Source organism: Nymphalis io, chromosome 7 (genome assembly GCF_905147045.1).
Source record: "Nymphalis io chromosome 7, ilAglIoxx1.1, whole genome shotgun sequence".
In the NCBI taxonomy this organism is placed as follows: Eukaryota; Metazoa; Arthropoda; class Insecta; order Lepidoptera; family Nymphalidae; genus Nymphalis; species Nymphalis io.
In genome coordinates this window covers 788,989-816,800 of record NC_065894.1, presented here as the reverse complement: position 1 = coordinate 816,800, position 27,812 = coordinate 788,989, and the positions used below count along the sequence as shown (strand labels likewise).

The 27,812-nt window shown below is 34.5% G+C and overlaps 3 protein-coding genes across 3 annotated transcripts in view; 2 read left to right on the top strand and 1 right to left on the bottom strand.

The window, feature by feature from the left end:
* LOC126769650 (uncharacterized) overlaps positions 1-6,417 on the top strand; it is a 60,264-nt gene extending 53,847 nt beyond the window's left edge. Inside the window, exons 7-15 of the mRNA XM_050488538.1 lie at positions 1,050-1,689; positions 1,831-2,004; positions 2,203-2,365; positions 3,325-3,437; positions 3,867-4,086; positions 4,257-4,377; positions 4,707-4,861; positions 5,255-5,399; positions 5,923-6,417. Coding sequence (XP_050344495.1) covers positions 1,050-1,689; positions 1,831-2,004; positions 2,203-2,365; positions 3,325-3,437; positions 3,867-4,086; positions 4,257-4,377; positions 4,707-4,861; positions 5,255-5,399; positions 5,923-6,129 — 1,938 coding nt within the window. The 3' untranslated portion in view covers positions 6,130-6,417. The remainder of the gene's footprint in view (positions 1-1,049; positions 1,690-1,830; positions 2,005-2,202; positions 2,366-3,324; positions 3,438-3,866; positions 4,087-4,256; positions 4,378-4,706; positions 4,862-5,254; positions 5,400-5,922) is intronic.
* Positions 1-27,812, bottom strand: part of LOC126769601 (terminal uridylyltransferase Tailor-like) — a 598,301-nt gene that overhangs the window by 192,424 nt on the left and 378,065 nt on the right. The window lies entirely within an intron of this gene.
* Positions 9,864-20,442, top strand: LOC126769725 (uncharacterized). Its single transcript, XM_050488643.1, has 8 exons — positions 9,864-10,029; positions 12,722-12,829; positions 13,525-13,697; positions 14,194-14,280; positions 17,156-17,315; positions 18,138-18,254; positions 19,467-19,639; positions 20,336-20,442. The coding sequence occupies exons 1-8, from the start codon at positions 9,939-9,941 to the stop codon at positions 20,423-20,425; spliced, it is 999 nt and encodes a 332-aa protein (XP_050344600.1). The 5' UTR covers positions 9,864-9,938; the 3' UTR covers positions 20,426-20,442.

Below are 27,812 nucleotides of genomic sequence, written 5' to 3'. Positions count from 1 at the left end.
TTCCAGCAAATTATTATAAAGCTTCAGAATTAAATAACTTACCATAATCGAATTAACATATAAAAATCATCAACCAAAGTTTTATTTGCTACCAATCATTCTTTACCACATACTCATATTCGGTGAGAATATGGAAATTGCTTAGAGTATACAATAGAGTAATCAAAATTGTTTGCTTTTGCCTAAACCAAGATTAACTTAAGGTGTTCTTAATTAAGTTATTAATATATAGCTTAATTGTGGTTACAAATGAAATAAACTGTAATTACAAAATGCAATACAAGCCAACTGTCATAGAACAGAATCAAAAAATTACAGCAATAATTCTCGCCTTTCTTGAGACCGTTTCTCATCGCTGCAACAAAGCACAATGATTCCCAACAATTACATATTCCCACGGAGCACGCAATTAAAATAACAAGTACTTGTTCTACGATGCGAGCGTGATATTGTGTATCTAATATTTTACCTCTGTATTGTTCGTAACGTAATGAATTTATCGAATCATTGTTGTTTAAATCGATCTGTAAACTATTGTCACTTATTTCGTAACTTGTATTGTGTAACATTGGATATTGAAGATATGCCAGTTCTATGCAGTTAAATAAGTTACTTATAAAAAGTCACAATATAAGACATCATTTTTGTTTTTTATTTATTTATTAGGGAGCCAACCGTAGTACTATTCATAAACAAATAGATCACAAAAAATTACACAAACCAATAAAGTTCAAAGAGAAATATTTTACATATACAGAACAAAAAAAAAACATATTATACATATAATTTTTACTTTTTATTTTAAAATAATTCTAAGGACAACAAGCATTTCATTTAAATAAATCGTAATAAAAACAATATAATATACATAATTCATGAAATGCTTATATGTTTGTGACTAAATATTATTATTGAATGCTTTTTTAATTTTAACATGTAAATCTGACTGACAGTTCTGTCTGACGTAACAGTTTTACAGTTATATTGTTTCAACAATGCGATACATTAACAATAAATTGAAACGATACAAATATATTTATCTTTTACAGTTTGACATCTCACATTCAAGATTAGATCTCAGAAGCCCCCAACAATTAGAGAGGGAAGTAATTCGTCAAAGAGGCTTAGTAGAAGGTAGAAGAGCTGCTTCCCATCCTCACCTCTTAGATGATCCCCACCCTAGACAAGAAATCACAACCCCACAAATCCATGACAGATCTAGAAGAAATTCTCATGGTAATCTTCTAGATGGAATACCAAATGAAAACGGTCCTTCAAGAAATGTCGAGGAACGAGAGTCAGACGATGGAGGATTTCGTATGAGGCTTGCAGCGCAAGGTCGGTCTAGTTTTGAAGAACGAATACGTACAAGTGGACGATCAATAGAATCACAAAGACAAGAACGCGGACACGATATGTACAGAAGAACTCCAGACAGTCATAAGGAATCGAGGCGAACACCTGATTCATTGGGCAAACGACAGAAAGAAGAAGCTTCAACATCTGGTGAAATGTTGGAAAGAAATGACGAAAGTGCAAGTCAGAAATCCGTAGACAGTGTATATAACTCAAGTAGTAAAGCAGAAGTATATAACCCACAACCATCTTCATCAAGACAGACACCTAACAGAATCGAAGATTTAAAGGCACATGGAAAAAAAGGTGCAAGTGGATCAGGCGCCAGCTCAGGTGAGAAATTAGTATAGAATAAAATTTTCAATATATATAAGTTTATTCCTTCTTGGCACAATATTTTTTTTACTATGTGTGGAATTAAGGAATATATTATGCATATTATATATTAATGACAAAAATATTCATATTTGTCAGATTACGACAAAAATGGTGGTCAATCATCAAACGTTGACTCTGGTAGAGGTAGCGTGGCTTATTCCAGCGGGAGACGACCTGACGCCAGCCTACATGACACATCTGCTGATTCAGATGCTGTAGGGTCCAGGGTTCAACCTCAGCCTGGACCTAGTCAGCAAAATCCTGGACCCGGTATGATGTTTTAATTAAGAATTAATCTTTATTTCGTGTAAGGAACGTACGGACAATATTGTTGTTCTTGTTGAGATAGATTTTTAGTATAAATTAGATTGTCCCCTATTTATTAAATTGATTAGATTTCAATCTATAAACAAAGTTGTTACTTTAATTAATTTAATTATCTATGTATTGATTTATATTTATCTACAGCAGGAGAAAACGAATGGGCAGATCTAGTGGAATGCGAGCTTCGACAGATATTGGAACCCAAGCTGTCCAGTATGAGGCTCGACAGCTCAGCCAGCTCTGATGGCTCCATGACACCTCCCCTCCCACCTCAGTCGCCTTCTTCAGATTTACATAAAAGAAATAGGTAGTTAAACATTTTGATTTGATTCTTAAGACAAGGACCGATTAACTTAAAATATAAAATGCGTTGATTCGTTTTATTGTTGTAAAGACGTCAAAGTTTAACGAATATAAGCGAAAATGAAATCATAGAAATGCATTCAAAATCAGTGACCAAAATGTCTTTGCATAGTCAGAGAATTTTTTTTTTTTACCTGGGACATTTTTTCACACACGGCCATCTGATCCCAAATTAAGCTTGTACAAAGCTTGTGCTATGGAAACCAGACAACTGATATACTACATAAACTACTTTTCTTTTGTAAATACATACTTATATAGATAATTACACCCAGACTCAGGACAAACAGACATGTTCATGCACACAAATGTCTGTCCCGGGTGGGAATCGAACCCACAACCTTCGGCATGAAAGGCAAGTATCTACCAACCACGCCAACCGGCTCATATATTCTAGGTTTTAATATACCTAACCGTAAAATTATTTGTAAGTTACTGTACTGTATTTATAAATTACTACCTTGGATTTCTTCATATTCATTTTATCAATTTTATGTGTAAATCCATCACTAGATGGAAGTGGTAACCATTTCATCCATTAAAAATACTCCCTATTGAAAAGCGTTTAGTAAAAGCCCTTGCATGTCCCACTGCTGGGCTAAGGTCTCCTCTCCTTTTTGAGGATAAGGTTTGGAGCTTATTCCACCACGCTGCTCCAATGCGAATTGGTGAAATACACATGTGGCAGAATTTCAGTGAAATTAGACACATGCAGGTTTCCTCACGATGTTTAGAAAAAGCGCTTAGATAATTTAAATATTACGTTATTATACTTTATTCGTACGTATATAAAAGAAAAATAAAAGAACATAAAAAGACACACCAATCAAATTTCCCACAGCTTATGTTCCTTTCATCATTCAATTTCCTATTACATTTGAATGGTGTTGTTACTGTTTTCAGTCTTCCTGGTAGATCAGAATATCCTGATGAACGACGACGAGGGAGGGAATCCCCTCGCTGGCATTCGCACAAGAAACACTCTTCCAAACGTGATCATCATTATAAGAAACATTGTAAGTTTGAGTTCATATAATATGCTTTTAAATTATTTAATATTAATTACTTTTTTAATTATTTTTTTAATTACTGGTGGTAGAGCTTTGTGCAAGCTCGTCTGGGTAGGTACCACCCACTCATCAGATATTCTACCGCAAAACAGCAGTACTTGGTATTGTTGTGTTTCGGTTTGAAGGGTGAGTGAGCCAGTGTAATTACAGGCACAAGGGACATAACATCTTAGTTCCCAAGGTTGGTGGCGCATTGGTGATGTAAGCGATGGTTAACATTTCTTACAATGCCAATGTCTAAGGGCGTTTGGTGACCACTTAGCATCAGGTGGCCCATATGCTCGTCCGCCTTCCTATTCTGTAAAATATATATATTGCATATGGTAATAAAATATTCACATTACTTAATAATATTTTTTTTATTTCCTATTTCAGTATTCGGGCTTGACACGACAGACATGACTTCAACCACGACGCGAAGCCTGGATCTCTCGTCTCTCCTGGACGGACGAACGGACAGCGACGCCTCAACTGGAGACGCTCGTGCTATTCGAAGACAACTGCGAGGACTCGAGAATATGTACGCGGAAGTGCTGCAGTTGCTTGGAGTTAGGAAACCAACAAGTCTAGCCAAACATCCCACATGGGAAGCTAGGTAAATTTTATAATCTAAATATTTGCAAAATAATTCATCTAAAACTTTTCTTTATGGAGATATATATATGTATTACTTGAGACATATGAATTACACCGAAAACTTGTTGACAACGACTTACTTTTAAAATATCACACTTTTCATTTCCTTACGAAATGTCTGCATTCCAGGTTAACATCGAAGCGACGCTACGGCAGCATGTCTTCCCTCCCATCGAGCTCTGTCAGCAGTCGACCAGTTCGAGACAAACGGAGAAGTTCCAATGAGCAAAGAAAGAAACATGATCTCAAGGTGCTTATTTAATTTATCTGTGAACGGTTATGAAGAGCCGGAATGACTTGGAACACATGGTTAATCCAGTTTTCATTTGCTTGACGGTATTGGAAAGCATATTAACAAAACCTGAATTTTGGGTTGACTGAAACTCTGCTACATCAGTTGCATCCTCTAAACTACAATTAAGCTTTTTCATAAATAAGGTTTGAACCATTTTCTTAAGAGAAAAGGAGACCATTACCCAACAGTGAGATTATTACAGGCTGTTACTATTTTATCAGTAACATCTTTAATAAAAACAAAGAACAGTTTAAAAGCGTAATTCCCGATGTGTTTGTCCGCAGGGCATCAACAAGCGCTTCCAGCGGCTCGAGTCGCACGTGGTGACGCTGGCGCGCTCGGTGGCGCACCTGTCCAGCGAGATGCGCACCCACCACCTCGTGCTGCAGGAGATGGATACCATCCGCGCAGAGCTCGCCGCGCTCCGGCACCTCTACAGGCGAGTTCCACCACCACCACACTAGCACCACCACTTACTCGCGCTGCAATTAACAATAACAATGAGACAGAAGCAGTAGCCTATTTTTAAAATTTCAGATTTAAATATTCCGTATAATTTCCTAATAAATCTGCTGTTACGCACTACAAAACAATCTTGTTGTGTAATATATACAATATTTACAATACTATTCCACTTAACCACCTATTATACTTTACTTACTTTTAAAGTTCCGATACGTTTGCAAACATTCAAGACGGCATTTTTTCAACGAGAACCCATAGTAAATACAAATAAAATTTTATATCTTGACCAAATGTCAATGTCGTTTATTTGCTTTTACTCCTTTTGTTGTTGGAAAACAATTATTAATTATTTTACTCGACGTTACAGATCTCAACAGTACGTAAGGTCCGGACACAGCAGACATCTGGATCCGTACTCATTCAGCAACCCTGACAGGGTCAAACGTCTCACCAAGTTCTTCGGAGACGAACCGCCTCTTATGCGACTGTTTTTGAAGAAATTGGGTTATGAGGTGAGTTTTACGAAAGAGAGAAACGTCTCGTAATTTTAAACTAAGGAATCAGTATTTTCTAACAGAGCAGTTAATTAGTTCAAACAAATTTAAAATTGAATTTGGAATTTTAAGCAACGATCGAAAAGTAATTGACATTTTCGTTTTCTTACTTTGTCTAAAATAATCCGTCGCTTACTAACTTATCAAATGGTTCAAATGTATGCCTATATAATGTCGTCGGAAATTGTACTTACATATTTTCTCGTCTGTAATAGTACAGATAAAGTAGGTAGGGAGTAGGCTCCAAAAATCATCCCCTCCAAAAAAAAAAAGATAAAGGATTAGCTCAGCAGGGGTCATTCACAGATTGTTACAGAAAAGCCACAGGATTAATTTAATCACAAATCCCTATTTATGTATAGAACTAGACTTCATAATATTGCTGGCATGTACACAAACTAGTAATTCAAAAACAATACATACTCACTTCATCGTCGGCCCCGTCACAGTGTTCGTCGGCAGTAACTCGGCCCGGTTTCAGAAATACGCGGGTCTGCTGGAGAAGGAGAAGGTGGGCGCGGCCGAGCTGCCGTACGTCGGGGAGGACCGCCTGCGCGCGCTCGGCGTGCCGCTCGGCCCGCGCATGCGCATCCTCAAGGAGGCCGGCCTGCACCACGACCTGCACCGCGACCTGCACCGCGAGCGCGACGACCACAACACCACCACCACCACGCTGGCCATCGTCTGAGCGACCACGTGGAACCTCTGCAGAGGTATATTCGATCGAAGATTACTCACAAGCGTGAATATTTTAAAATGAACATACGTTTAATATGAACTAGGTTTATCAAAAATTAAACACAATTAAGTCTTATAGGTCTGTATATAAGTTTCCCCTAACTGAACTATTTTTATTGATTATTTGAATTGACTGAATATTCAGCTTGTACATATTATATTATATGTTGTTTTGTAACTTCATCTGAAAAACAGCAGTTTGTAATTTATTTTCCGATTACAACGCTTTTACTGTCCCATCCATATATGTATCTATTTTGAGTGTAAATAATAACGTACACTCAAAAAAGGAATCTAGAGTTTTTGAAAAATTTAATTAATGCAAATTAAGTAATTCGACTTTATTCTGCACGGTCATTGGTCGGTAGAAGTCGATGACGTAATAGACGACCAATGAATGTTCAGTATTAAGCTACAAGGTCAGCGTTTTAAAAAGACGTTAGTGACTTTATATACAAATTAAAAGATTCTGAATCATTTTATGCATTGCAAACTGTAATTTTTTTCAATAAATAACATGCTTGAAATGGAATATATGAAAAATTATCACGCTTCTTTGAAAATGATAATTTAAGTTTTGATTAATTCAGAAGACAATGCGGATATTTTAACCCATCGAAAAGAGGAGTTCCAGCTCTATTTTCCCTCTTTTTAATGTGCTTGAGTTTTCCAACTACATGATTATTTTCATGGATGCAATCTATATTCTTATGCGAAGCTTTATTATATAAAGTGTGAAATTACAATGCTTATGTACATTCCTATACTTATATATAATAATTGTGTTTATATAATACAAATGAAGTACATTACGAAATTAAGTACATACGAAGCATACACACACCTACTTATTTAAATAACAATATAAACATGGAATTAATATTAAAACATGATATTCTTTTATTTTTATCATCAAGCGATGCATTTTGAAATTTGAACTCTATGTCTGCATCGTAGAGATTAAAATTGACTGTCCTTTAATTTAATTAGATTTATTCTTTGTTCATAGCTTGTAAATATTTAGTTATTATCACTAATTAACTAATATAGATAAAAACATAATAAGTGTTCACGATAACTTAATTAATGATCATTATTACTTTTCGCTTTAATTTAGCAATTTTTTGAGAGTTTTAAAGTATTTTAATTCTATATTTAAATAAAATTACTCTTGATTAAAGACGAAAAACATTAATTTTCTTTCAACTTTCCTTTTAATAAAAGGTTCATTTGATGTATTTTTTTATAGTAAATATATTATAATATAGTAAATATTCCTTTTTTTATAGTACATATTGTTATTAATATAGTTTTCATCACATTTTTCTTAATCAACAAATGTATGCCAAAGAAAAAGAAATCGGCATGATTTGAATGTGTACATATATAATGTAAATATATAGACAGGCAGAAACCGAACAACGAAATTATAACGTCGATGTAATTATTTTTATATAAAATAAATTCATGTAAATAAATTTTGATGAAAATATTTTTGTTTTTTTTTTTTTTTTCTTAATGCTATTTATCAATCCTTTAGTACAGACTGCAGATTTTCCGTTGATTCTTTGGGAGTTATTCAATGATGTCTTTACAAGTAATTTTGAATAGTCAATTAACAAGATATTATGTAAGATGCAAACGAGTAGGAGGTGAGCAGTGGAAAGTGACTATCACCACCCATGGGCACCTGCAACACCCGGTGACTTGCAGATGCGTTGACGGTATTTACTTTTTTTAAGCTCAACAATTTAGGTCGTAGATCTTAAATCAGCCTTTTCGATTCACATGCATTTATATGCCAGTTTTTTTGCACGACCGCTACAATTACTACTACTAGGAACTAGGATTATTATGGAGAAACAGACACGTATTGAATTTTTTTTTAAAAGATCGAAAAAAAAACATCTGAAATATTATGATTATACAAATATATTTGTCATATATGTTATCATTTTCAAGTATGAGGTTAATAACCATAGCAAGTATATAAAATTAGTGAAAAGGTTTATAATTATAGCAGATAAAAACGTTATTGTACAGAATTATAGAGAAATTAGTTAAGCTTTATTGTAAATAGAATATAGAATTTTATATACACCAATAGTGGCCTTTTTTTAATATCAATGAAACCTTATATTTTTATTAATAAAAATCTAACTTTATTATATATCTATAAAACGCCATAATTTAGTGACGAGACCTTATCTTATCTCATTGTTTAACTTCCCTCTGGCATTTATTGCTTATTTATCTACATTTATTAAAGTGAATAACTTTTTAATGTAAATAATTTTATATAAAAACTCATTATGGATTCTCTTAGAAATAATGAAAATTTCTTACTAAGTTTTAGAGTCAATTGATAAATATTTTATAAACAAAATATAATATTCGTAATTCGGGTTTGTTTGTCACTAGAACACATCAATTTTTACTTCAGTATTTATTCGAAGCAGTAGAGTTATTTTGTAAGAACAAACTCACCGCAGAAAGCGATCGTGAAACGTCATAACATCTAAATAGGGTTTCAGCAGATTTCGGTTAAATATTTTACGTGAAGGATTTGAAGCGAGTTCGATGGTCTGACGAGGTGTCGAGTATTTCTAAGGTATTCGACGTATAAGCCATAATAACTCTTCATTATTAACCCTTTAACCGCCCGACTTCATATCTGTTGGCGTGCCCCCAGCGCCCGGCACAGTGAATCGAAACACACAATACAATTTTCTAAAAATAATGTTAGTAATTCTTCTAACTTTGGACATTATTTTTAAGACTTCTAATTAAGAGGCTAAAGTGTATTAAACAGTAAACGATTACTTAGTTAACTATTTACCTAATGTAAACATATTTTTGATAGAATACAGCGTAATTAAATAAAAAAGCTGATAAAACGATCAGTGTTATTTTGGTCGTAAATATACGACTCAGGCGAAATGGGCCCGAAAATATTTGTCGGATTAATTCGACCTAGGCGGTTAAAGGGTTAATAATGTCGTCCTGACCGATTTCGGCCACCGCGGCCAATCTCAAGGGAGACTAGCCAACCGCACAGAACATATTATAGTGCATAAGTGTGTGCGCAATGGTGCATTCTCTATTTCATCTCTTTATCCGATGAAGCAGCAAATCTTATACGATCGGAAATAATTTAGGTGCAGGACCAACGGCTTTACGTACTTTCCAATGGAGTATTACAATTCCAACTTTCAGACTTTGTGCTGCTACAGAGAAATTTTCGACATAAAAAATCTAATAACTTATTATCGATCCGACCTGGTGTTTAAACCCAGGTTCTCGTGATCTGCGACCTTATAACTAACCACTAGACTAACGATTATTTATCTTGTTTATTATTATTGCGTAAAGAATAGACTTCAAAATTTAACACAACAGATCTCATAGTACGAAATTTGACTACAATATATACTAAAAACGAATTCATCTGATTATATACAATATTTTAATTTTATTATTTCGAATTAAATCGGGTTTTCGTTAAACTATTTCACCTGATGTAACTCTACACTAATATTTAGCAACACACATACATCAAATAATATCCTCTATTAAACATACCACAAATGCCAACCCATACAGACGCACACTACTAACAATCATATTAGTAAGTGGTTAATGGGTACGTAAGTCACTAATTACCACTTATCTCCGGGTCACGATGTCATCATACGACGTTATTTGTGAAACAGACTTGACCGAAGAAGACGGAACCAGTGTTCGCTGAGCCTTGACAAAATGTCGACAAATTTCTTCTTAATATTCGCGGTGTTATCCGCACTCAACTTTGTATTTGCGAATGTCGCTGTGTTTAAAAAATGTGATGAGGGTAAGTGATCATAATAAATTATATTAATTTATAAATAAAAATATATTTCATTATATCTTTGTCTGGTTTATTTTTTTTAAGTTGTGTTCAATATTTAAAATAATCTTAGCTTAGCTAACGTTATTTGTGTTTTCAAATGTTTTCTCTCTCTTTTCGTTGTATAAAATACTTAATATGATTGGGGAAGCAATTGTTTCGTCCTATGTAGCGAACTAGTCAACACGTGAATCTTACATCCCTAAGTTGACGCTATGATATTACAGTGCCTATGTTTCTCACTATGGGAGGCGATCATTTACATTGAGTAGACAATTCGACAGTCAACAACAACAAAAAAAATCGTTCCTTAATTATATGCGCCACATTGCTTGAATCTTAGCTGAATATCGTGGGTTCAAGCTCAGTAAAGCACTTCTGAATTTATATTTTTATTGACTTGTTTGTGCTTTTAATTCGTCTTCTGCTGTGAATGAAAATTTCTTAAACAAGGCCTAAAGCCTGTTATATCGATTTGTCCATATCTGTTATCGGTGGTTTAGACATACTTGAATGAACTGGATACGTAGGTATCGTTAATCTATCATGATGTAACTATCTCATTTATTTTATCGTCGAACGTATTCCATATAGTACAAGACCGTACACCTTGACCTGAGTACATAGTTTAAGGTACATAGTGTTATTATGTAATAGTTGTTCAAAATTATTTCTATGGAAAACAAATATCTAATAAATATTATCTTCTACATAAAAATAATTAATAACAAACTACATTATGTAAAAAGAGAAAGAGGTATTTATTTATAGAATTACACTATGAATTATAGACACAAATTAAGCACATGAATATTCATTGGTGTTTGTCTCGGTTTGTATCAATATATGACGAGGTGAACAATGCTCTCTAAAATATCACATTGACTTACTGTTAATAATTAACTATTAAACAGTAAAAAGCCGTGATGGCCTAGTTGTTAGAACGCATGAATCTCAACCGATGATCGTGGGTTCAAACCCAGGCAAGCACCACTTAACTTTCATGTGCTTAGTTTGTGTTTATAATTCATCTCGTGCTCGACGGTGAAGGAAAACATCGTGAGAAATCTGCATGTGTCTGATTTCATTAAAATTATGCCACATGTGTATTCTACCAACCCGCATTGGAGCAGCGTGGTGGAATAAGCTCCAAAACCTTCACCTCAAAAGGAAGAGGAGGCCTTAGCCCAGCAGTGGGACGTTAACAGGCTGTTACTACTAAACAGTAAAAAGACATAATATATGAAATTCATTATTCCCAACGCAAAATGTGTAAAAACGAATGTACTGTAACACTCATCAGATATTCTACCGCTAAAGAGGTTGCGTTGCAGTTTGCAGGGTGAGTGAGTCATCGTAACTACAGTCACAAAAGACATAACATCTTCATTCCCAAGGGCGCATTGACGATGTAAGGAATGGTTAATATTTCTGATATTGCTAATGTCAATGGGCGTTGGTGACCACTTAACATCAGGTGGCCCATTTTCCTATCCACCTACCTATAACATATAAAAACAGTTAATACCAGGAACAAGCATAAATTTTCAACTATTATGACCCGATTGACAGGGTTATTAAGTCTTTTATGGGACTTTTACAACAGGATCCCAGAAAACGTTCAAAAATATTCAATTGTGAAATTTAAAAGAATCATTAAGGAACGCTTGTGCGCTTTAGAATATTGCAAAACCAATAACTTAGTGGATGATTGTACACCTTGGGAATAAAACGATCGCATCCAAGCCATTTCGAATGAAAAAAAAATGTTTTGCTATTGTGTATTAATTGCCTATGATTGTAAAATATGTGATATAAAAATAATCCCGTTGAGTTTCTTTCGCCGGTTCTTCTCAGGTCTGAGGTGTTTATTTCCGAACCGGTAGCAGATTTATGACAATCAATAAATAAGTGTAACGAACAAAAGTGTGTGATAATAATTAAATTGTTTTTTTTTTTTAATATTCATATCTGTCGGCTACAATTACGTAAATAGTCAAGCTGTTACACATTTAATCGTCAAGCAGCAACACTTCTGTTATATTCCATTTTGAGATAGGTAATTAGAAGGACACTGGGGAGACATAATTATCTGAAGAATAAGAAATACAGCTAATGTTCTTTTTATCGAAGGACAGATATATACTTTCTTCAAATTGTTTATGTATAATCTTCATCGTATCGTCTTGAAGTTGAACTTTGATAAACGCATGTCACTTATCGGCCATCGTACCGAATGGTATGTAACGCAATCACGCATGCGTACCAGAGGTTAAAGTTATATACTTTTTTATCGAATTATTAGCACGTGACGCAGTTTCGAAATCTTAAATGTATGTTTGTGTGGGATATTAATTTTGGTTTTTAATTAAATTAATAAAAAAAAATAAAGTAGGGCTACTCGGGACAGACCTATGCTTAGCCTTCTTGATGTCAGTGACCTCCTACGCCTAGGGATTTTATTCTATCAAGATTTTTTTTGGGAAACATACTTTGAACACAACAGTTTTGTAAATGCCATTAAGATAAACATTTTTTTTTTTTGACAGATACTAATTAAATAGATCAAACTAATAATAGTTAAAATCATTTTTAACTTATGTATTTTACGGTTCCTTACTATTGCTTACTTACTATTTATAATATTTATTTTCAGTGACCATGTGTGATATAAGCGAAGTCCGGATCGACCCGTGCACCAATCCAAAAAAATGTTCGCTGAAAAAAGGATCGACATCCACCATATCGTTTGACTTCACACCTAGTAAGTACTTTGGTTTTAATTTTTTGGTTTTTGAATTGAAAATTGAACTGGTTAAAAAAGATACAGATATTTAATTTACACAATTTATTTAAACAAATTAATGAAATAAAAATAAAAAACGTATTTCACAAAACGATTAAGTGATTCTCCGAGCTCTCAAGGTCCTGGTTTCAAAGCCAGAATGAGGCTCAGGTCCAACGGCTCACGTATTTTTCGAGGCAGGGTGTGTACACACTTCCAGACTCCGGGCTGCTAATGAGAATTGTTCGACAGAAAACCCAATATTTCTCGAACTGAGAACTTGTAACTGGCCATTAAACCAACGTAGCAGTCATGTACATATATATGAACTCGTTTTTGCCCACGTCTTAGAGAAGAGGCAGGTTTTAGACAAAAAGCCTATGTCTTACTTTGGGGTTGGAGCTTTCTTTATACGAAATTTCATAAAAATCGATTCAGTGATTTAGGCGTGAAAGCGTAACAGACAGACAGCTCGGTCGCTCATGTACTATCTATTAAAGTATTAAATAGTAAATTTACAAAAATGTAAAACAAAGTCTTCATTGGAGTTTTAGAACTACTCACTACTCAGAACGCTTTTGACTTACTTTAAGCAGGCTACTTTTACTAACAGGCAACTCAAATCGATAAAAATATTATATTACTTTATATTCTTTATTTTATTTTATCCGCAGAATTTTCGAGCGACAAGATGTTGACTGGTCTGTTTTGGGCAAGTGACACTGGAGACGTCTCGTTCCCGGACCTTGAGAGGGCGAACGCTTGTAATTTCACCACCTGTCCGCTGGAGGCCGAGAAGGAAAATCAACTGAATTACGGTCTAGTATTGGGGAAGAAACTACCAAATGTACGCTTACATATGTATTTTATCAATGCCTAATAACAGTAGATATGATAATGACTACCGGTGGTAGGGCTTTGTACAGTTCTAGGTGGACACTACCCATTTAGTAAATATTCTATGGCAACATAGTAATACTTTGTATCGATATATTCAGGTATGAAGGGCGAGTTTCAACGCATTTAGTATTTATGGGCGAACAAATTAATGTGGTGGATCCTCACATGTGATCAGAATTTTCTCTGGCCCATTTGGTTACCTCACGATGTTTTTCTTCATCACTGAACAAGAGATAAAAATCAATGGTGCTTGCTTGTGCATGAAGAAAAAAGTGCGAAAGTGCCTTTCGCCTGTAGGCTCATCTTTCAAACAGGAACACAACAATACTAAGTAATACTGCTTGGCGGTAGAATATGAATATATATAAGCCCTACCACAATGTATATTTTTTATAATTTGTTGTAAAGCTTATGTTAAATTAAGTATTTTATCGTTTTTCCAGGGTATTTTTGACATTAAATGGAAGCTATGGAACCCAGACAATGAAAAGGAGTTGTGCTGTTTCGTTACAAAAATAGAACTTAGAAAATAATGACTGCGTTGAAATAAATATTGTGTTTATTAAAATAAACGTTTATATATATTATAATAGATTATCTTTATTTACTTAATCATTATATGATAGATTTCTAAACGACTTGATTAAAAACAAAACTGCTTTTTAATTCAAGTAGGGTTTTATAAGGATTTTTAAATAGTCATTATAAAGAGCATGTTAAATGTGAAGCTACCGCCAGTTTCGTATATTCAACAGAGAAGAAACCGAAAAGAAACTAGTAATTACTCTTTGTATACAAAATTTAATGATGATCGGTTGATTAGTTAAGACGTAAAAGCGTTATTACATTTATAATATTAGTAAATGTTTTTATTAGGAAAACATTTGAATTTATGAATATTAACCATTGATATTTCACCTTAAACAAATTTACATAAGAATTATTAACATTAAGAACTTATTATATATAAGTATAAACAAATCGAAATAAAAATAGCTACTGTGTAACTCCGCGTAGACCGCGTGGAACGGTGGCAAGAGGGCTAGCAGCATTTCCCCGTTAAATCGCAACTGCGGTGACAAATAAACACTCCTGAATTTTAGAATTAAAAAATGTATGAACCAAACTGACTCATAGTTGTAGAGTAACAGACTGTAAAGGTACAACCGCTGGGCTAAAGACTTTTTTCATTTTGAGGAGAAAGTTTGGAGCATATTCCACCACACAGGTCCAATGCCGGTTGGTTCATCCAACAAACAAACGGATTTTAAACAACCAACTGATCCATTACCTAGAAGATCACTGTCTAATTAATGATCGTCAGTACGGTTTTCGACCAAAACGGTCCACAGGTGATCTTCTAGCGTACGTAACACACCTCTGGGGTGAAGCTATCGACAAGCATGGAGAATCGTTGGCTGTCAGCCTCGATATCTCCAAGGCTTTCGACAGGGTCTGGCACAGAAGTCTTCTCTCCAAGCTACCGGCATATGGTCTGCCTGCTCAGCTATGCACCTGGATTGCCAGCTTCCTACACAAGCGTAGCCTTCGTGTTTTAGTAGATGGTTGCGCTTCACAATTCTATGTAGTGAATGCTGGGGTCCCCCAGGGATCTGTGCTATCTCCCACACTCTTTCTTTTGCATATCAATGATATGCTCTCCCTTGGGAACATACATTGCTATGCAGATGATAGTACAGTGCATGGTGGATACCACGGACGCGCAGTGGCTGGGCGGGCGGAAACTGAGGAGAGGCGGGAGAATCTTGTCATTGAACTCGATAGGACGTTAGATCTCATCGCCAAATGGGGCTCTGATAATCTTGTTGAGTTTAATGCCAAGAAAACACAGGTATGCGCTCTCACGGCGAAAAAGTCAACATTTTCCCCTCTTCCCTCCCTCTGTGGTACTCCGCTGGTGATGCAAAGCAAAATCGCCATGCTGGGGATTGACGTTCGCTGCGACCTTAGTCCAAGGGATTACATCGAGGCTGTTATAAAAACAGCTTCACGGAAACTCGGAGTTCTGAACAAGGTGCGGCGCTTTTTCACGCCACAACAACTGTGCCTGCTGTACAAAACACAGGTACGGTCTTGCGTGGAATATTGCTCGCACCTTTGGGATGGCTCCGCTAAGTACCTACTTGAGGCCTTGGACCGGTTGCAGCGACGTGCCGTACGCATTATTGGCGACGTAAAGGTCACAAACACCCTTGAACCTTTACAATTGCGTCGTGAGATAGCAGCACTGAGCGCTTTCTATCGACTGTATCACGGCGAGTGCTCTGAGGAATTATTCTCTCTAATTCCTGCTTCCCCCTTCCTTCTTAAGTCCACGCGGGCTGGTTCTCGATGTCACCGCCTAACTGTGACATCAATTCCATCGCGAACAAAGAAATTTGGCAACTCCTTTCTTTGTCGCACTTCCAAAAAATGGAATTCCTTACCAGCTCACGTATTCCCCTCCTCTTACAACCCGGGTTCCTTCAAACGAGGCGTGAAGAGGCATCTTGCGGGCCGGCAAGGCGAAGGCGGCTAGTGCAGAACGTTTTTCCCGTCTGTACTGGCCGTCGTCGCGTTTGGACTCTACTACCACTTACCATCAGGTGGAGTAGAGTCATTTGCCCTCCCGGCGATATAAAAAAAAAAAAAAAAAAAAACAATCTGTACAACATAAGATAACATAACAAAAACTTATGATAACTATATTTATTTTTATAGTACAGGTGGGCAGACGAGCAAATGAGCCACCTGATGGTAAGTAGTCACCAACGCCCATAGACGATTATAGTATTGTAAGAAATAACTAAATAACTAATATACTTATATAAGTAATGGTACGGTAGGAAATATATGTGTCAGGTTTTACCTGATCAAAGCTAACGCAGGATCTTGAGCAGTCGTACAAGTCCCAGCAGTGAGAGAATTTACGGTGTTTTTTTTATAGAATAAGAATGCGGACGAGCATATGGGCCACCTGATGATAAGTGGTTACCAACACCCATAGACATTGGTATTGTAAGAAATGTTAACCATCGCTTACATCGCCAATGCGCCGCCAACCTTGGGAACTAAGATGTTATGTCCCTTGTGCCTGTAATTACACTAGCTCACTCACCCTATTTTGCGTTAGAATATCTGATGAGTGGGTGGTACCCAGACGAGCTTGCACAAAGCTCTACCACCATACATAATGGTAAAACTAGTCATTATTGAGATTGGCCACTGCGAACGAAATTGAACAGGAAGACATGAAAATATCCACCTGACCTGAAATATATCTAGACCAACGAGGCAGTCATTATCATCATAATGAAAACATTTTTTATCCGAAGAGCCATCTGGTGGAATCATATTTCAACTCACAACAACATGAACTCTTATCTGTAATATAAATTCTAATATAATAATATCATTAACGAGACTTATTCGTGTCAAAACGGTCGGACAACTGTTCCATTTATTAATTGTTTTCTAAAGACAATGGACGTGCGATTAGTCATATTTTTCGCTTTTTATATTTGCGTTAATTGTGAATATGTTAATAGAAAGTTTTGTAAGGACGGTATGTATTAAAATGTTTTGTACTAGCTTAATTTGTATTTAGGTAACAACGTCAACCTCAAACCTAGGGACTCTCACTCCTAAGCGTCGAATCGATTTTAAGCTTAACAAGTACGTGTAATTCATATGTCATAATTCAGTTGTTCTTACAAACTTGGAGTCGTCATGCTTATGAAAATGATTTGGAAAAATTTTATAGTCAGTCTGACAACAAATCTGGGCATGGTTTTGCTGGAGGGTTGATTCCCTATTATAATAAATATGGATCTTTTCATAAAAACTACTGGACTAATAAAGTGCTCTTTAAAAAAGAAAGCTCGAGCTCATAAGAGCACGCTGCTTCAAGGCAGTCCGGTTAAAAGGATGAATGAGCCAGTGTAAATACAGGCACAAGGGACATAACATCTCAGTTCCCAAGGTTGGTCGCGCATTGACGACGTAAGCGATGGTTAACATGTCTAACAGTGCCAATGTCTATGGGCGTTGGTGACCTCTTACCACCAAGTGGCCAATGGGCCACTCGCTGCTCGTCCGCCTACCAATACTATAAAAAAAAACCATGAAATATAATAATTTGTTACCATCGAGATGTTCTGGTGATAGAGGTGGATACTGGAACTCTACAATAGTAGTAAGCTACCCGAGTATGGACTCTTTTGGTTTTTAGTATCGAATCCCGTACATTAGAACATTATGTATTTACGGAATACATTGTGTTTTTATCGAAAATATATAAGAGCTTTTATAACAACAAAAAAAATTAACATATTAATTACTATTTTTGTAAGAATCAATTTAATTCGATTATTTTTATATTTTTTAGTTAATCTAAACAAATGCAACATACACAGTATGAAATTGGATCCCTGTCCAGATGCTCCAGGGTTCTGTCTGATAAGACGAGATGAGCCGTACTCACTGGCATTTGATTTCACCCCACGTAAGAATATATAATTGAAATGTTTTAACAGTTTATTGCATATTTTTTAATAGTTTTCTGTCTATAATATAGCCATTGTGAATTAAAAGTGAATATAGTATTTTTACTATATCATAATATCAACATAATATCAATTGACTGCCTCGTCTAGTGGCTAGATATAAGGCCGCTGGCCCAGAGCTCCTGGGTTCAATTCCCAGGTCGGGCCAATAAAAAAGTTATTGGGTTTTTCTGTCAGAAAATTCACAGTAGCAGCCCGGGGTCTGGAAGTTGAAAGTGTATACATTCCTGTGCCTCGGAAAACACGTAAAGCCGTTGGTCCTGCGACTGAACTCTTTTCGGTCGTGTCGAATTGCCGTCCCATCGGATTATGAGAGCTAGAGAATAGAGAGTGCACCTGTGTTTGCGGACACACTCATGCACTATAATATGTTTCGCGCAGTTGGCTAATCTCTCTTGAGATTAGCCGCTGTGACCGAAATCGGCCTGGAGGACTTTATATCATAATAATTTAAATGTATTATTGTTATTATACAAGTAAGGATGTTTTATATACGTCAATACATTTATATTATGTACACACTTTTATAACAAATGACCAAATAATGTTTCAAAAATTTGTATGAAATGTTATCAAAAAACCGTCGATTTTTAAGGTGAAAGCAACACAAAATGCGATAAAAACGATCACTTTATATCTTTTATATCCATTTACGAAACAGTCTTTGTAAAAAACCAGCCTTCGCAAAAAACTATTTTTATAAGCAATAATTTTTAAATTCAATTTTCTTTATATGATATTGAAATATAACTATTTATTGATTGTCAAAAAAAAACTACTTCCGCTTTGAATAAAAAAATACAGATATAACAAGAACAAGCGAAATTGGCACGTATTTTTACAATTGTTTACAATTTTCAATATAAAAGTAACATATATATATTACGTGATCGTCTCACGCCCAAGGGTTGTTGTCATATATAAATTTTAATGATGTGCTACCATATATAAATTGTTCAGAAAAACTAAAACATTATTGTGGTTCTTAAGTTACCTTTGTCAGTATTCAGTTTTGTTTTTTTCCGAATTGGTTGTAAGTTTTTCGAAGCCTATAGAATAAACACTGATATACCTAATATTTAAAATTATTATACTATTTTCACCATCTATATAAAACAATATCAATAACTCAGATATCATTATATGTTGAGATTTCGAAGCGGAGAAGCTAAAGTTCTCGATCTTCAGTGATGAAACGAACTCGGGAACATTCGATACTATGGTGACGCCCCCTACAAATGCTTGCGAACATGTCTCATGTCCTCTCGAAAATAATGTGAGACAAGTATTTGATATCGACTTTGTTTATACAAGGAAAGCTCATGTAAGTAACAGCAAGTTTATTGCAAGACAATTAACACAAAAAAATCGTTTTCTGTCATCAAAATTAATTTTATTATTTTAATATGTTTGTTTTTATTAAGACAATTATGTGTTAATAAATTAAGTGTAATTAATTTATTCTACTCAAAACTTTACAACAAAGCACGTTAACACTTTTACTTATTAAGGCTTTTCAAGACACATATTCTACATTGTTTTGTCCCGTTTTAAAAGGTAAGGTGAGCCAGTGTAACTAAGAACATGGGGGACATAACTTATTAGTGGCCAGATTGTTGTCGCATTGATGATGTAAGGGATCATTAATATTTCATTGCCAATGTCTATTGGCATTAGTGTTCACTTGCCATCAGGTGATCTGCGAGTGTGCATTAAATAAAAAAAATACATCATTGGATATTTGTCACAACGTTGGTCAAATGACTCTTCTATTAAAGGAAGAGCGTTACAGCTCATCTAACCACACCGTTCCAGTTTTCTTAAATTTAAATTCCGTTATCTACTAATACGATCCACTGGCTATCTCCATTTCTTAGCAGATTTATTAATACTTTTATTTATATAAAAATTGACTGCAGTCAAATATTATGAACGTTTGCCAGAATTCAAATTGTCTATTTCTGTACTTATATAATAATAATGTTTTTTTTTTTTTTTGTAAGAGCTTCTATTTTTTCAGGGTAAATTCCCACTTGAGATGAGATTGTGGAACGAAAAAGACGATTCTGAAGCTTGCTGTCTAACTTTTAATGTTCAAATGTTGAAATAAATCTATCGTATTGCTTAGTCTTTTTTTTCAATTTCCTCAACCCTCATGATAATTGCTCGAGACAAATCAATGATCAATAACTCTCTAGTTGATCTACTAACTAGCCTAGTTACTAGAAGTCGGGCTGCTAGTGAGACAAAAGTAATAATAAAATTTTTAAATTTTGATTAAAAGTAGTAGGAGATAACTACCACTAGATAGAATATATATATGTAATTTTGAAAATGCTAAGCTTTAGAACCTGTACGAGGTATACCGGTTCTTAAGCTGGGTAATCACAACGCAATCTAATTTGCACCATTAATTTGAACGACTGGTCCTCGGAAGTACTAAAGCGAACAGAGGCACAAGACGTATAGGCGTCGTTTGAAATAATTGTATTCACACTTTCTTGAGTGATATCTGTAACCTGCGGTAAAACTCCGCCAAATGTGCGTTGACCCTTACCGGGAAACTAATCTTCGATAGCGATCACATAGACAGTTCTAGAGAATGTATCTAAAGATACAAAGTTATCGCAGCATCAGTAATTATATCAGTCCACTTTCCAGCATCAAATCAAATCGTGATTAAGAGCGAGTATTCTTAAACGATTTAAGAGTATCAATCCAGATTGCGTCCGTGAAGTTATTTTCTTTGAACATGACGATATTTGTGAAGGCATTTTTTTAAACGTGTATGTTTGTAACTTTTATCTACTTGTGTACATAAATATTGTTATAATAATAATAATAATATCCTGGGAGACTACTCACACACGGCCATCTGATCCCAAGCTAAGCAGAGCTTGTACTATGGAAACCAGACAACTGATATACTACATATACTACTTTTCTTTTGTAAATACATCCTTATATAGATAATTACACCCAGACTCAGGACAAACCCATAAATTGATAATGTTTATCATAACGATATAATAATAATATATCATGTAAGACGAGGGCAAACGGGCAGGAGGTTCACCTGATAGAAAGTGACTACGACCACCCATGGACACCTGCAACACCGGAGGGTTTGCAGGTGCGTTGTCGGCCTTCATATCTTCTTACAAGTATGCTAACGTGCTAACAGGTATACCGTGGAGCCGGTCTTTGTTTACCGTAATTGATATGTATATCAAATACAAAGCTCGAATCTTGAATAAAAACTTTTTATTTATATTGTATATATTTTAATTTTTATTCAGTTTATTGAATAGAATGTCAATTAATAACTTATCGATAATTATTGTTCATTGAACTTTCTCGAGCGCCTTGAACAATTGAGCTAGAATCCAGATCTTTATGTTTCCCTAGTACACGTAAATGCTAGAAGCGTGTTTACGAAATGCCTGATTATTGTTGTATTTATAAAATAAGTACGTCATACGTGAGGGCCTCACTGGAGAATGGCTCAACCGATTTGAATAATTGTTTTTTTATCCTACTTTTATGGAACGAATATACTCTTCTAAGTTGCCAATCAAATCGAGTGTCGGGAAAAACTGATAGATTTTTCCTATGAGATGGCATTAAATGAAAGTTTCCAAGACGCCTGTCGTAAGGGCCAATTAGCATGTAAATAAAATTTTGAGACTTACTAACTCAACTATATGTAGCGTAAATATCAAAATAATGACAACATTTATTTACATAATGCATAACTAAATGAATTATATACAAAGGTGTATTTCATTAGGGTGATAATATACTTTTTATGGCCGAGTACTTAAAATAAGATTAAATAGTAACGAGTGTTAGATCTTTTGCCTCTATTACCGAGGAACTAGTTAGGAACTTAAGTGCAATGCACTAACGCATACAGATTTGTTCGGGTATCATAGACAAATATTTTTATTTTTTATACAAAAAATGTCTTTATTTTATGCATGCTGAGTTAGCCTGTAAGTGGCATGTACAACATTGTAATGTTAAGATTATAATGTGTTATAGAATTAGGAAATATTATATTGTATACGTTGGCTTTCTAATTAATAGTATTTCAAGTATTATCTAGAGTACATTTTGTTCTCCTATAAAGCTAGCACTAGACGTTTGCACTGAAATGTCTTCATCTGATTGATCCTTAACAATAATATATCAAAGAAATGTAATAGTTTTGAATGATGGTAGAGTTCTTGGATAAGGCTGACTAGACGATTATTTCGGAGCGTATTTATATTCTGACTAATATTATAAATATAAAAGTGAGATTGTTTGTTACGCTTTAAAGTTTTAACTACTCAACCGATAATCTTAAAATCTTACAAAGATTTTGTAAAAGTACAGACAAGGACATAGGACGTCCCCCTCTCTTATTTGCAGGCAAAGCTGTAAAGCAAACTAGGAAAGAAAAAACTTTTTATTTTAAAATTCATGGCCTGGATGTTACTTACAGTATCAGACATACCGTTTTCTTTAACGTTACGAGAAGATGTTAGACACAAACATGTGATCAATCCCTTTATGGAACTATTTCACCTAAGGTAACGTTACAAATAACAAATTATTTTGTCCGAAGGCATGTGCTATTCCAGATGTTAACTTACTTCTAAGTCTATGGTTATATATTTAAGTTTGTTTTATCTGTTATTTAACGTCAAGTTTATTTTTAAATTAAAAGAACGAGTAACGTTTATCTTAATATACAATGTGTATATTTTACACGATTTTTGGATGAATATAAAGTTATTACAATTCGAAATTTTCTAGTAAATTGTTATTTTGTATGTTTGAATCTTTGTTCTATCACACTCAGCGACAACACACACACAAAACAAAAGAATATACCACAAAATTGTTTTATTAACATTTATTTGAATGTATAACTATCAATATTTTTTTTTTTTGTAATGTCTAAATAAACAACTACAGTTTATACCAAAAGTTGCAGCGCGTTTCGGAGAAGGGCTTAGTATATCATATTTATATGTGACAAGTGTGCATTTCTTCTTCTTGTGTTTTTATATATTCAAACATCATAAGCTCGTATATAAGATTTATTCTTTCGAAAGTATCAGTCATTACTCTTTCAAACAAGTCTTATCACGGCTGTTCCACTTGATAAGCGCGGCTTTGAACCCGCGACCGCTCCCTCTTTGTAAAAACAATAAAATAATTCTCGGACTTTCTATAGCAATAAGAGACATGCGCACATTAAAGCTGTTACAGTAATTTGATCTCAAATACAAATTAAATAGTTTCTATAGAATTAATATTCAAATAATTTACTTTATTAAATCGTGCCATCTTGCTCACGCGTTATTCCAGTCATTGTGCACATGCAAGGGAGAAAGAATAAAAACACCGCCATATTCAATTCGTTTATGGACTGCTATTATATCATAATATTTATTTTCGTGTTGTATATAAATATATATGCATCTTTTTTAATAATAAAATCAAAATATACCTTATTCAAGTAATTTTCACTAGCTATTTGTTTTGTTTTGTCATTTCTAGAGTCTTAAAAGTAAAGCTACCACCGGTTCGAAAGTTTATACCGAGAACAATCGGAAAGAAACTCGGTAATTACTCTTTTTCACCAACTAAATAACATTTTATTTCATTTGAAGACAAACCTGTTCATCCAATTGCCAAATTCCTCATTTAAAGTTTTTTGCAAAAATTCAATGCGCAAAAACAAGACAAACAGACAAATAAAGTCACTATCATATTTATAACAATAAAAATAATTAATTGTCAATTCAATCTCTCATGTGCACAAAGTCTTAGGTAAGCTATGAAACCGGGATTACAGGCAAGCCCGGCTCCGGAATGCGAGGTGAACGAACCCTGCTGCCCTAGGTGGACCTAGGAACTAATGCTTTCACATTCAAACACTTAGATTTATTGATACTTAATATCATATATATTAGCTAATAATAATATTTTATTACTTAAATACGTAAAAACATTTAAGGAGAGCCTTTAGTGTGAAAACTTTTGCCCAAAGCACTCGCCATAACTAAATGTTACAAAAACAACAAATGGAATAATAAAGTTTAAGATATTTAAATTATACATAAGGCTAAAAATATGTAATATACAAACATATAATAAAAGAAAATCTGTCTCAGAAAAAGATAATGTTTTTATGCGTGAACATATGTTTGTATGCGTGCCCGTATGAGCCTTTTTATTTGTTTATTATTATAAAAGCAAAGTAACTCCTCTACTTTTGGAGAGAAGGCATGGAGCTTATTCCACCACGCTGTTCAAGGCAGGTAAGTGGTTTTTACAATTGTATGTATTTTGTATAAGTATTCATAGATGCAAGTTCTGATAAATGTTATTTATCAAAAAAATAATACACCCGAGAGTTTAATTTGCGGCGAGCTTTTTACAATCTTTTTTTATATAACAGAACGAGGATGTAATCACATCCATGACAGTCGTACATACAATTATGTATGAATGTAATGAAATGTTGCATATCATTTTCAATTTCCGAACATCAGAAAAAATCAGATTTTATATACAATTTTTTAAGACTCGGCAGCAATAAGATATTTTGAATAATATTCTTGTTTAGTGTTATTTTATATATTTTATATATATATGTTGCGGATTCAAATGGATTGCCATTTTATTGGCCGCCATTGTCGCCCAATATGTTGATTTTATTAAATCAGTCAGTGTGCACGTTCGGCGCTGGCGCTGTCCTGAGAGCGAGAGACCAAGGGGGTCACTAGACAAAATGATCACACGCGCTACTGACATACTCCTTTATATTTTATATTTCCATCAGTCGGCTACATAATAAAATAGGCACCCGTCTTATATTTTTTACACTTGACGTCTGACAACCGACCAACCTGCATGACATACATCATGTTGTGTGGTGTTGCTATTCTAATAAGTGACATCGTATACCCGCTTAAATTTATTATCTCTGACATATATATAAAGTAAAATGAAGAAAAAAAATGTTGTCGTACCGAAATTATCAATACAGTTTATTAATTTATTTATATATTTCTTTATTTGATAGCCAACCTTATATTCTAAGAAATTAATTTTCTTAATGTACGTAATAAAAATAGATAAAGTATACAAATTATAGGATAATTATAGGATACTAACTTAAGAAGCAAATAAAAGTTGTTGCTTACTTAGGTATACTCTAAATGATGAAAAAAAAATTTACGTTATTTCCAATACCTACTTCTACCGTTTTAATGACTAGACGGCGGTACATTAAAGATACTTTTTGTATTATAACTAATTATATTTTGATGATACATCTCGATTAACTAAGGGAATAAAATAACCAAGAAAACATATTAGTATCTACAGGCAGGCATACAGGTGGCAATTCTGTTAATGGTACGTTTGTATTCGATTAAGATAAAGTGACAATTTGTTAGAAGAATTGGCCCTCAGTAAAGTATAAACTTGTAAATTTAGCACTTTCAGCTTTCTGTTCTTTTGAAGAGGATAATTGAAGCTATCCTCGCTGCTTCAATGCGACATCAACTGATATGTGTCAAATTTTCCAACCGATTCATGGAAAATTTGACAGTTGTCTCCACGTGTTATCCTGTTTGTTTGTTTCCATTGACAGCAAAATGAATAAAAAACATAATAAAACTTGTTGACTTGTGTTGTTTAGTATTATTTTATTGAAAAAAAGAACAATAAAAGCAATGCTCGTTTTTTAAGGAATTACTAACATTACTGTTTACCTCTAAGCCGAGATGGCCCAGTGGTATGAACGCGTGAATCTTAACCGATGATCGTAGGTTCAAACCCGGGCAAGCACCACTGAATATTCATGTGCTTAATTTGTGTTTATAATTCATCTCGTGCCTGACGGTGAAGGAAAACATCGTGAGGAAACCCGCATGTGTCTAATTTCATTGAAATTCTGCCACATGTGTATTCTACCAACCCGCATTGGAGCAGCGTGGTGGAATAAGCTCCAAACCTTCTCCTCAAAATGGAGAGGAGGCCTTAGCCCAGCAGTGGAACATTAACAGGCTGTTACTGTACTGTTACTGTACTGTTTACCTCTCCAATTAAGCGTAAAGCGTAAAAGAGTGCGGATGATAATAGCCCGAAGGGTTAAGGATAGAACCTGCGTTTTTGTACATAGCTAAACAGTACTTCATTAGTGAGTTCTTACAGAATAGCACTGCTGCTTACTAAGTACTTACAAGATGTTTTACTTTATTATGTTTTTTTTAATTCCGGCTTTAATTAATTTAATTATATTTTTTAAATTAATACCATAATTTAAGGAAAGCATTACTTCTGTTTTTGTTTTGGATTATTTTTTAAACATTTTATTCTTTTATTGTGGTATGTTTACAAACAAAAAAATATCCTTTTCTATTCTATTCAAAAAGCATAAGAAAATTCAGTGATGATTGATCGGGTTTCAATTCGCAAACCTCTGGCGCATCTTAGCTTGAATAATTTACTTATGGAATAATATTCTGTATATGGACAGGAAGACCGGCCATGTCTTCCTGTCCTGTCGGTCGTGATAAATTCTACCCGAAGAGATAAAACTGCGGATTTGACAGTCTAGTTTTTATATCGAAATACAAATCACTTTTTTCTATCGTACGGTAATTAACTAATTATATTCCGTTTCGGCACGTATTCCGATATTTAACGAGTTGAACTTCCTAACGCTTACTTATATTTGTATTTGAGATAGATAGGTATAAAATTGCAAAGGATATTGTGAATATTAACCGAACACCGCAGCTTCAAATCCGCAAACTTTTAAGTTTCATGCTTAATTTGTGTTAATAAATTGTATTTGGTGGTAGAAAAACATAGTGAGGAAACCTGCATGTATCGACTACATTTTATCACCAACATTTTCTGGTGGTAAAGCTTTGTGCAAGCTCGTCTAGGTAGGTACCACCCACTCATCAGATTTTTTACCGCAAAACAGCAGTACTTGATATTGTTGTGTTTCGGTTTGAAGTGTGAGTGAGCCAGTGTAATTACAGGCACAAGGGACATAACATCTTAGTTCCCAAGGTTGGTGGCGCATTGGTGATGTAAGCGATGGTTAACATTTCTTACAATGCCAATGTCTATGGGCGTTGGTGACCACTTATCATCAGGTGGCCCATATGCTCGTCCGCATTCTTATTCTATAAAAAAAAACACCGTAAATTCTCTCACTGCTGGGACTTGTACGACTGCTCAAGATCCTGCGTTAGCTTTGATCAGGTAAAACCTGACAGATATATTTCCTACCGTACCATTACTTATATAAGTATATTAGTCAGTATATTGCGTCTGTTTCGTCATATTTATTACTCTAAACATAAATAAATAAGAAAATGAGAGAAAAAGAGATACATAGTAACGTTAATCAATCATACAACATTAACGGCTTTACTTATAAACGAGTAAACACTGTTTTTGCTCTTTCTGTTATT

Coding starts and splice junctions, on each gene's coding strand:
- LOC126769725 (XM_050488643.1), top strand. CDS start 9,939: ATGTCGACAAATTTCTTCTTAATATTCGCGGTGTTATCCGCACTCAAC. Junction 12,830..13,524: donor ATCGTTTGACTTCACACCTA/GTAAGTACTTTG, acceptor TTTTATCCGCAG/AATTTTCGAGCGACAAGATG. Junction 17,316..18,137: donor TAGAAAGTTTTGTAAGGACG/GTATGTATTAAA, acceptor TATATTTTTTAG/TTAATCTAAACAAATGCAAC.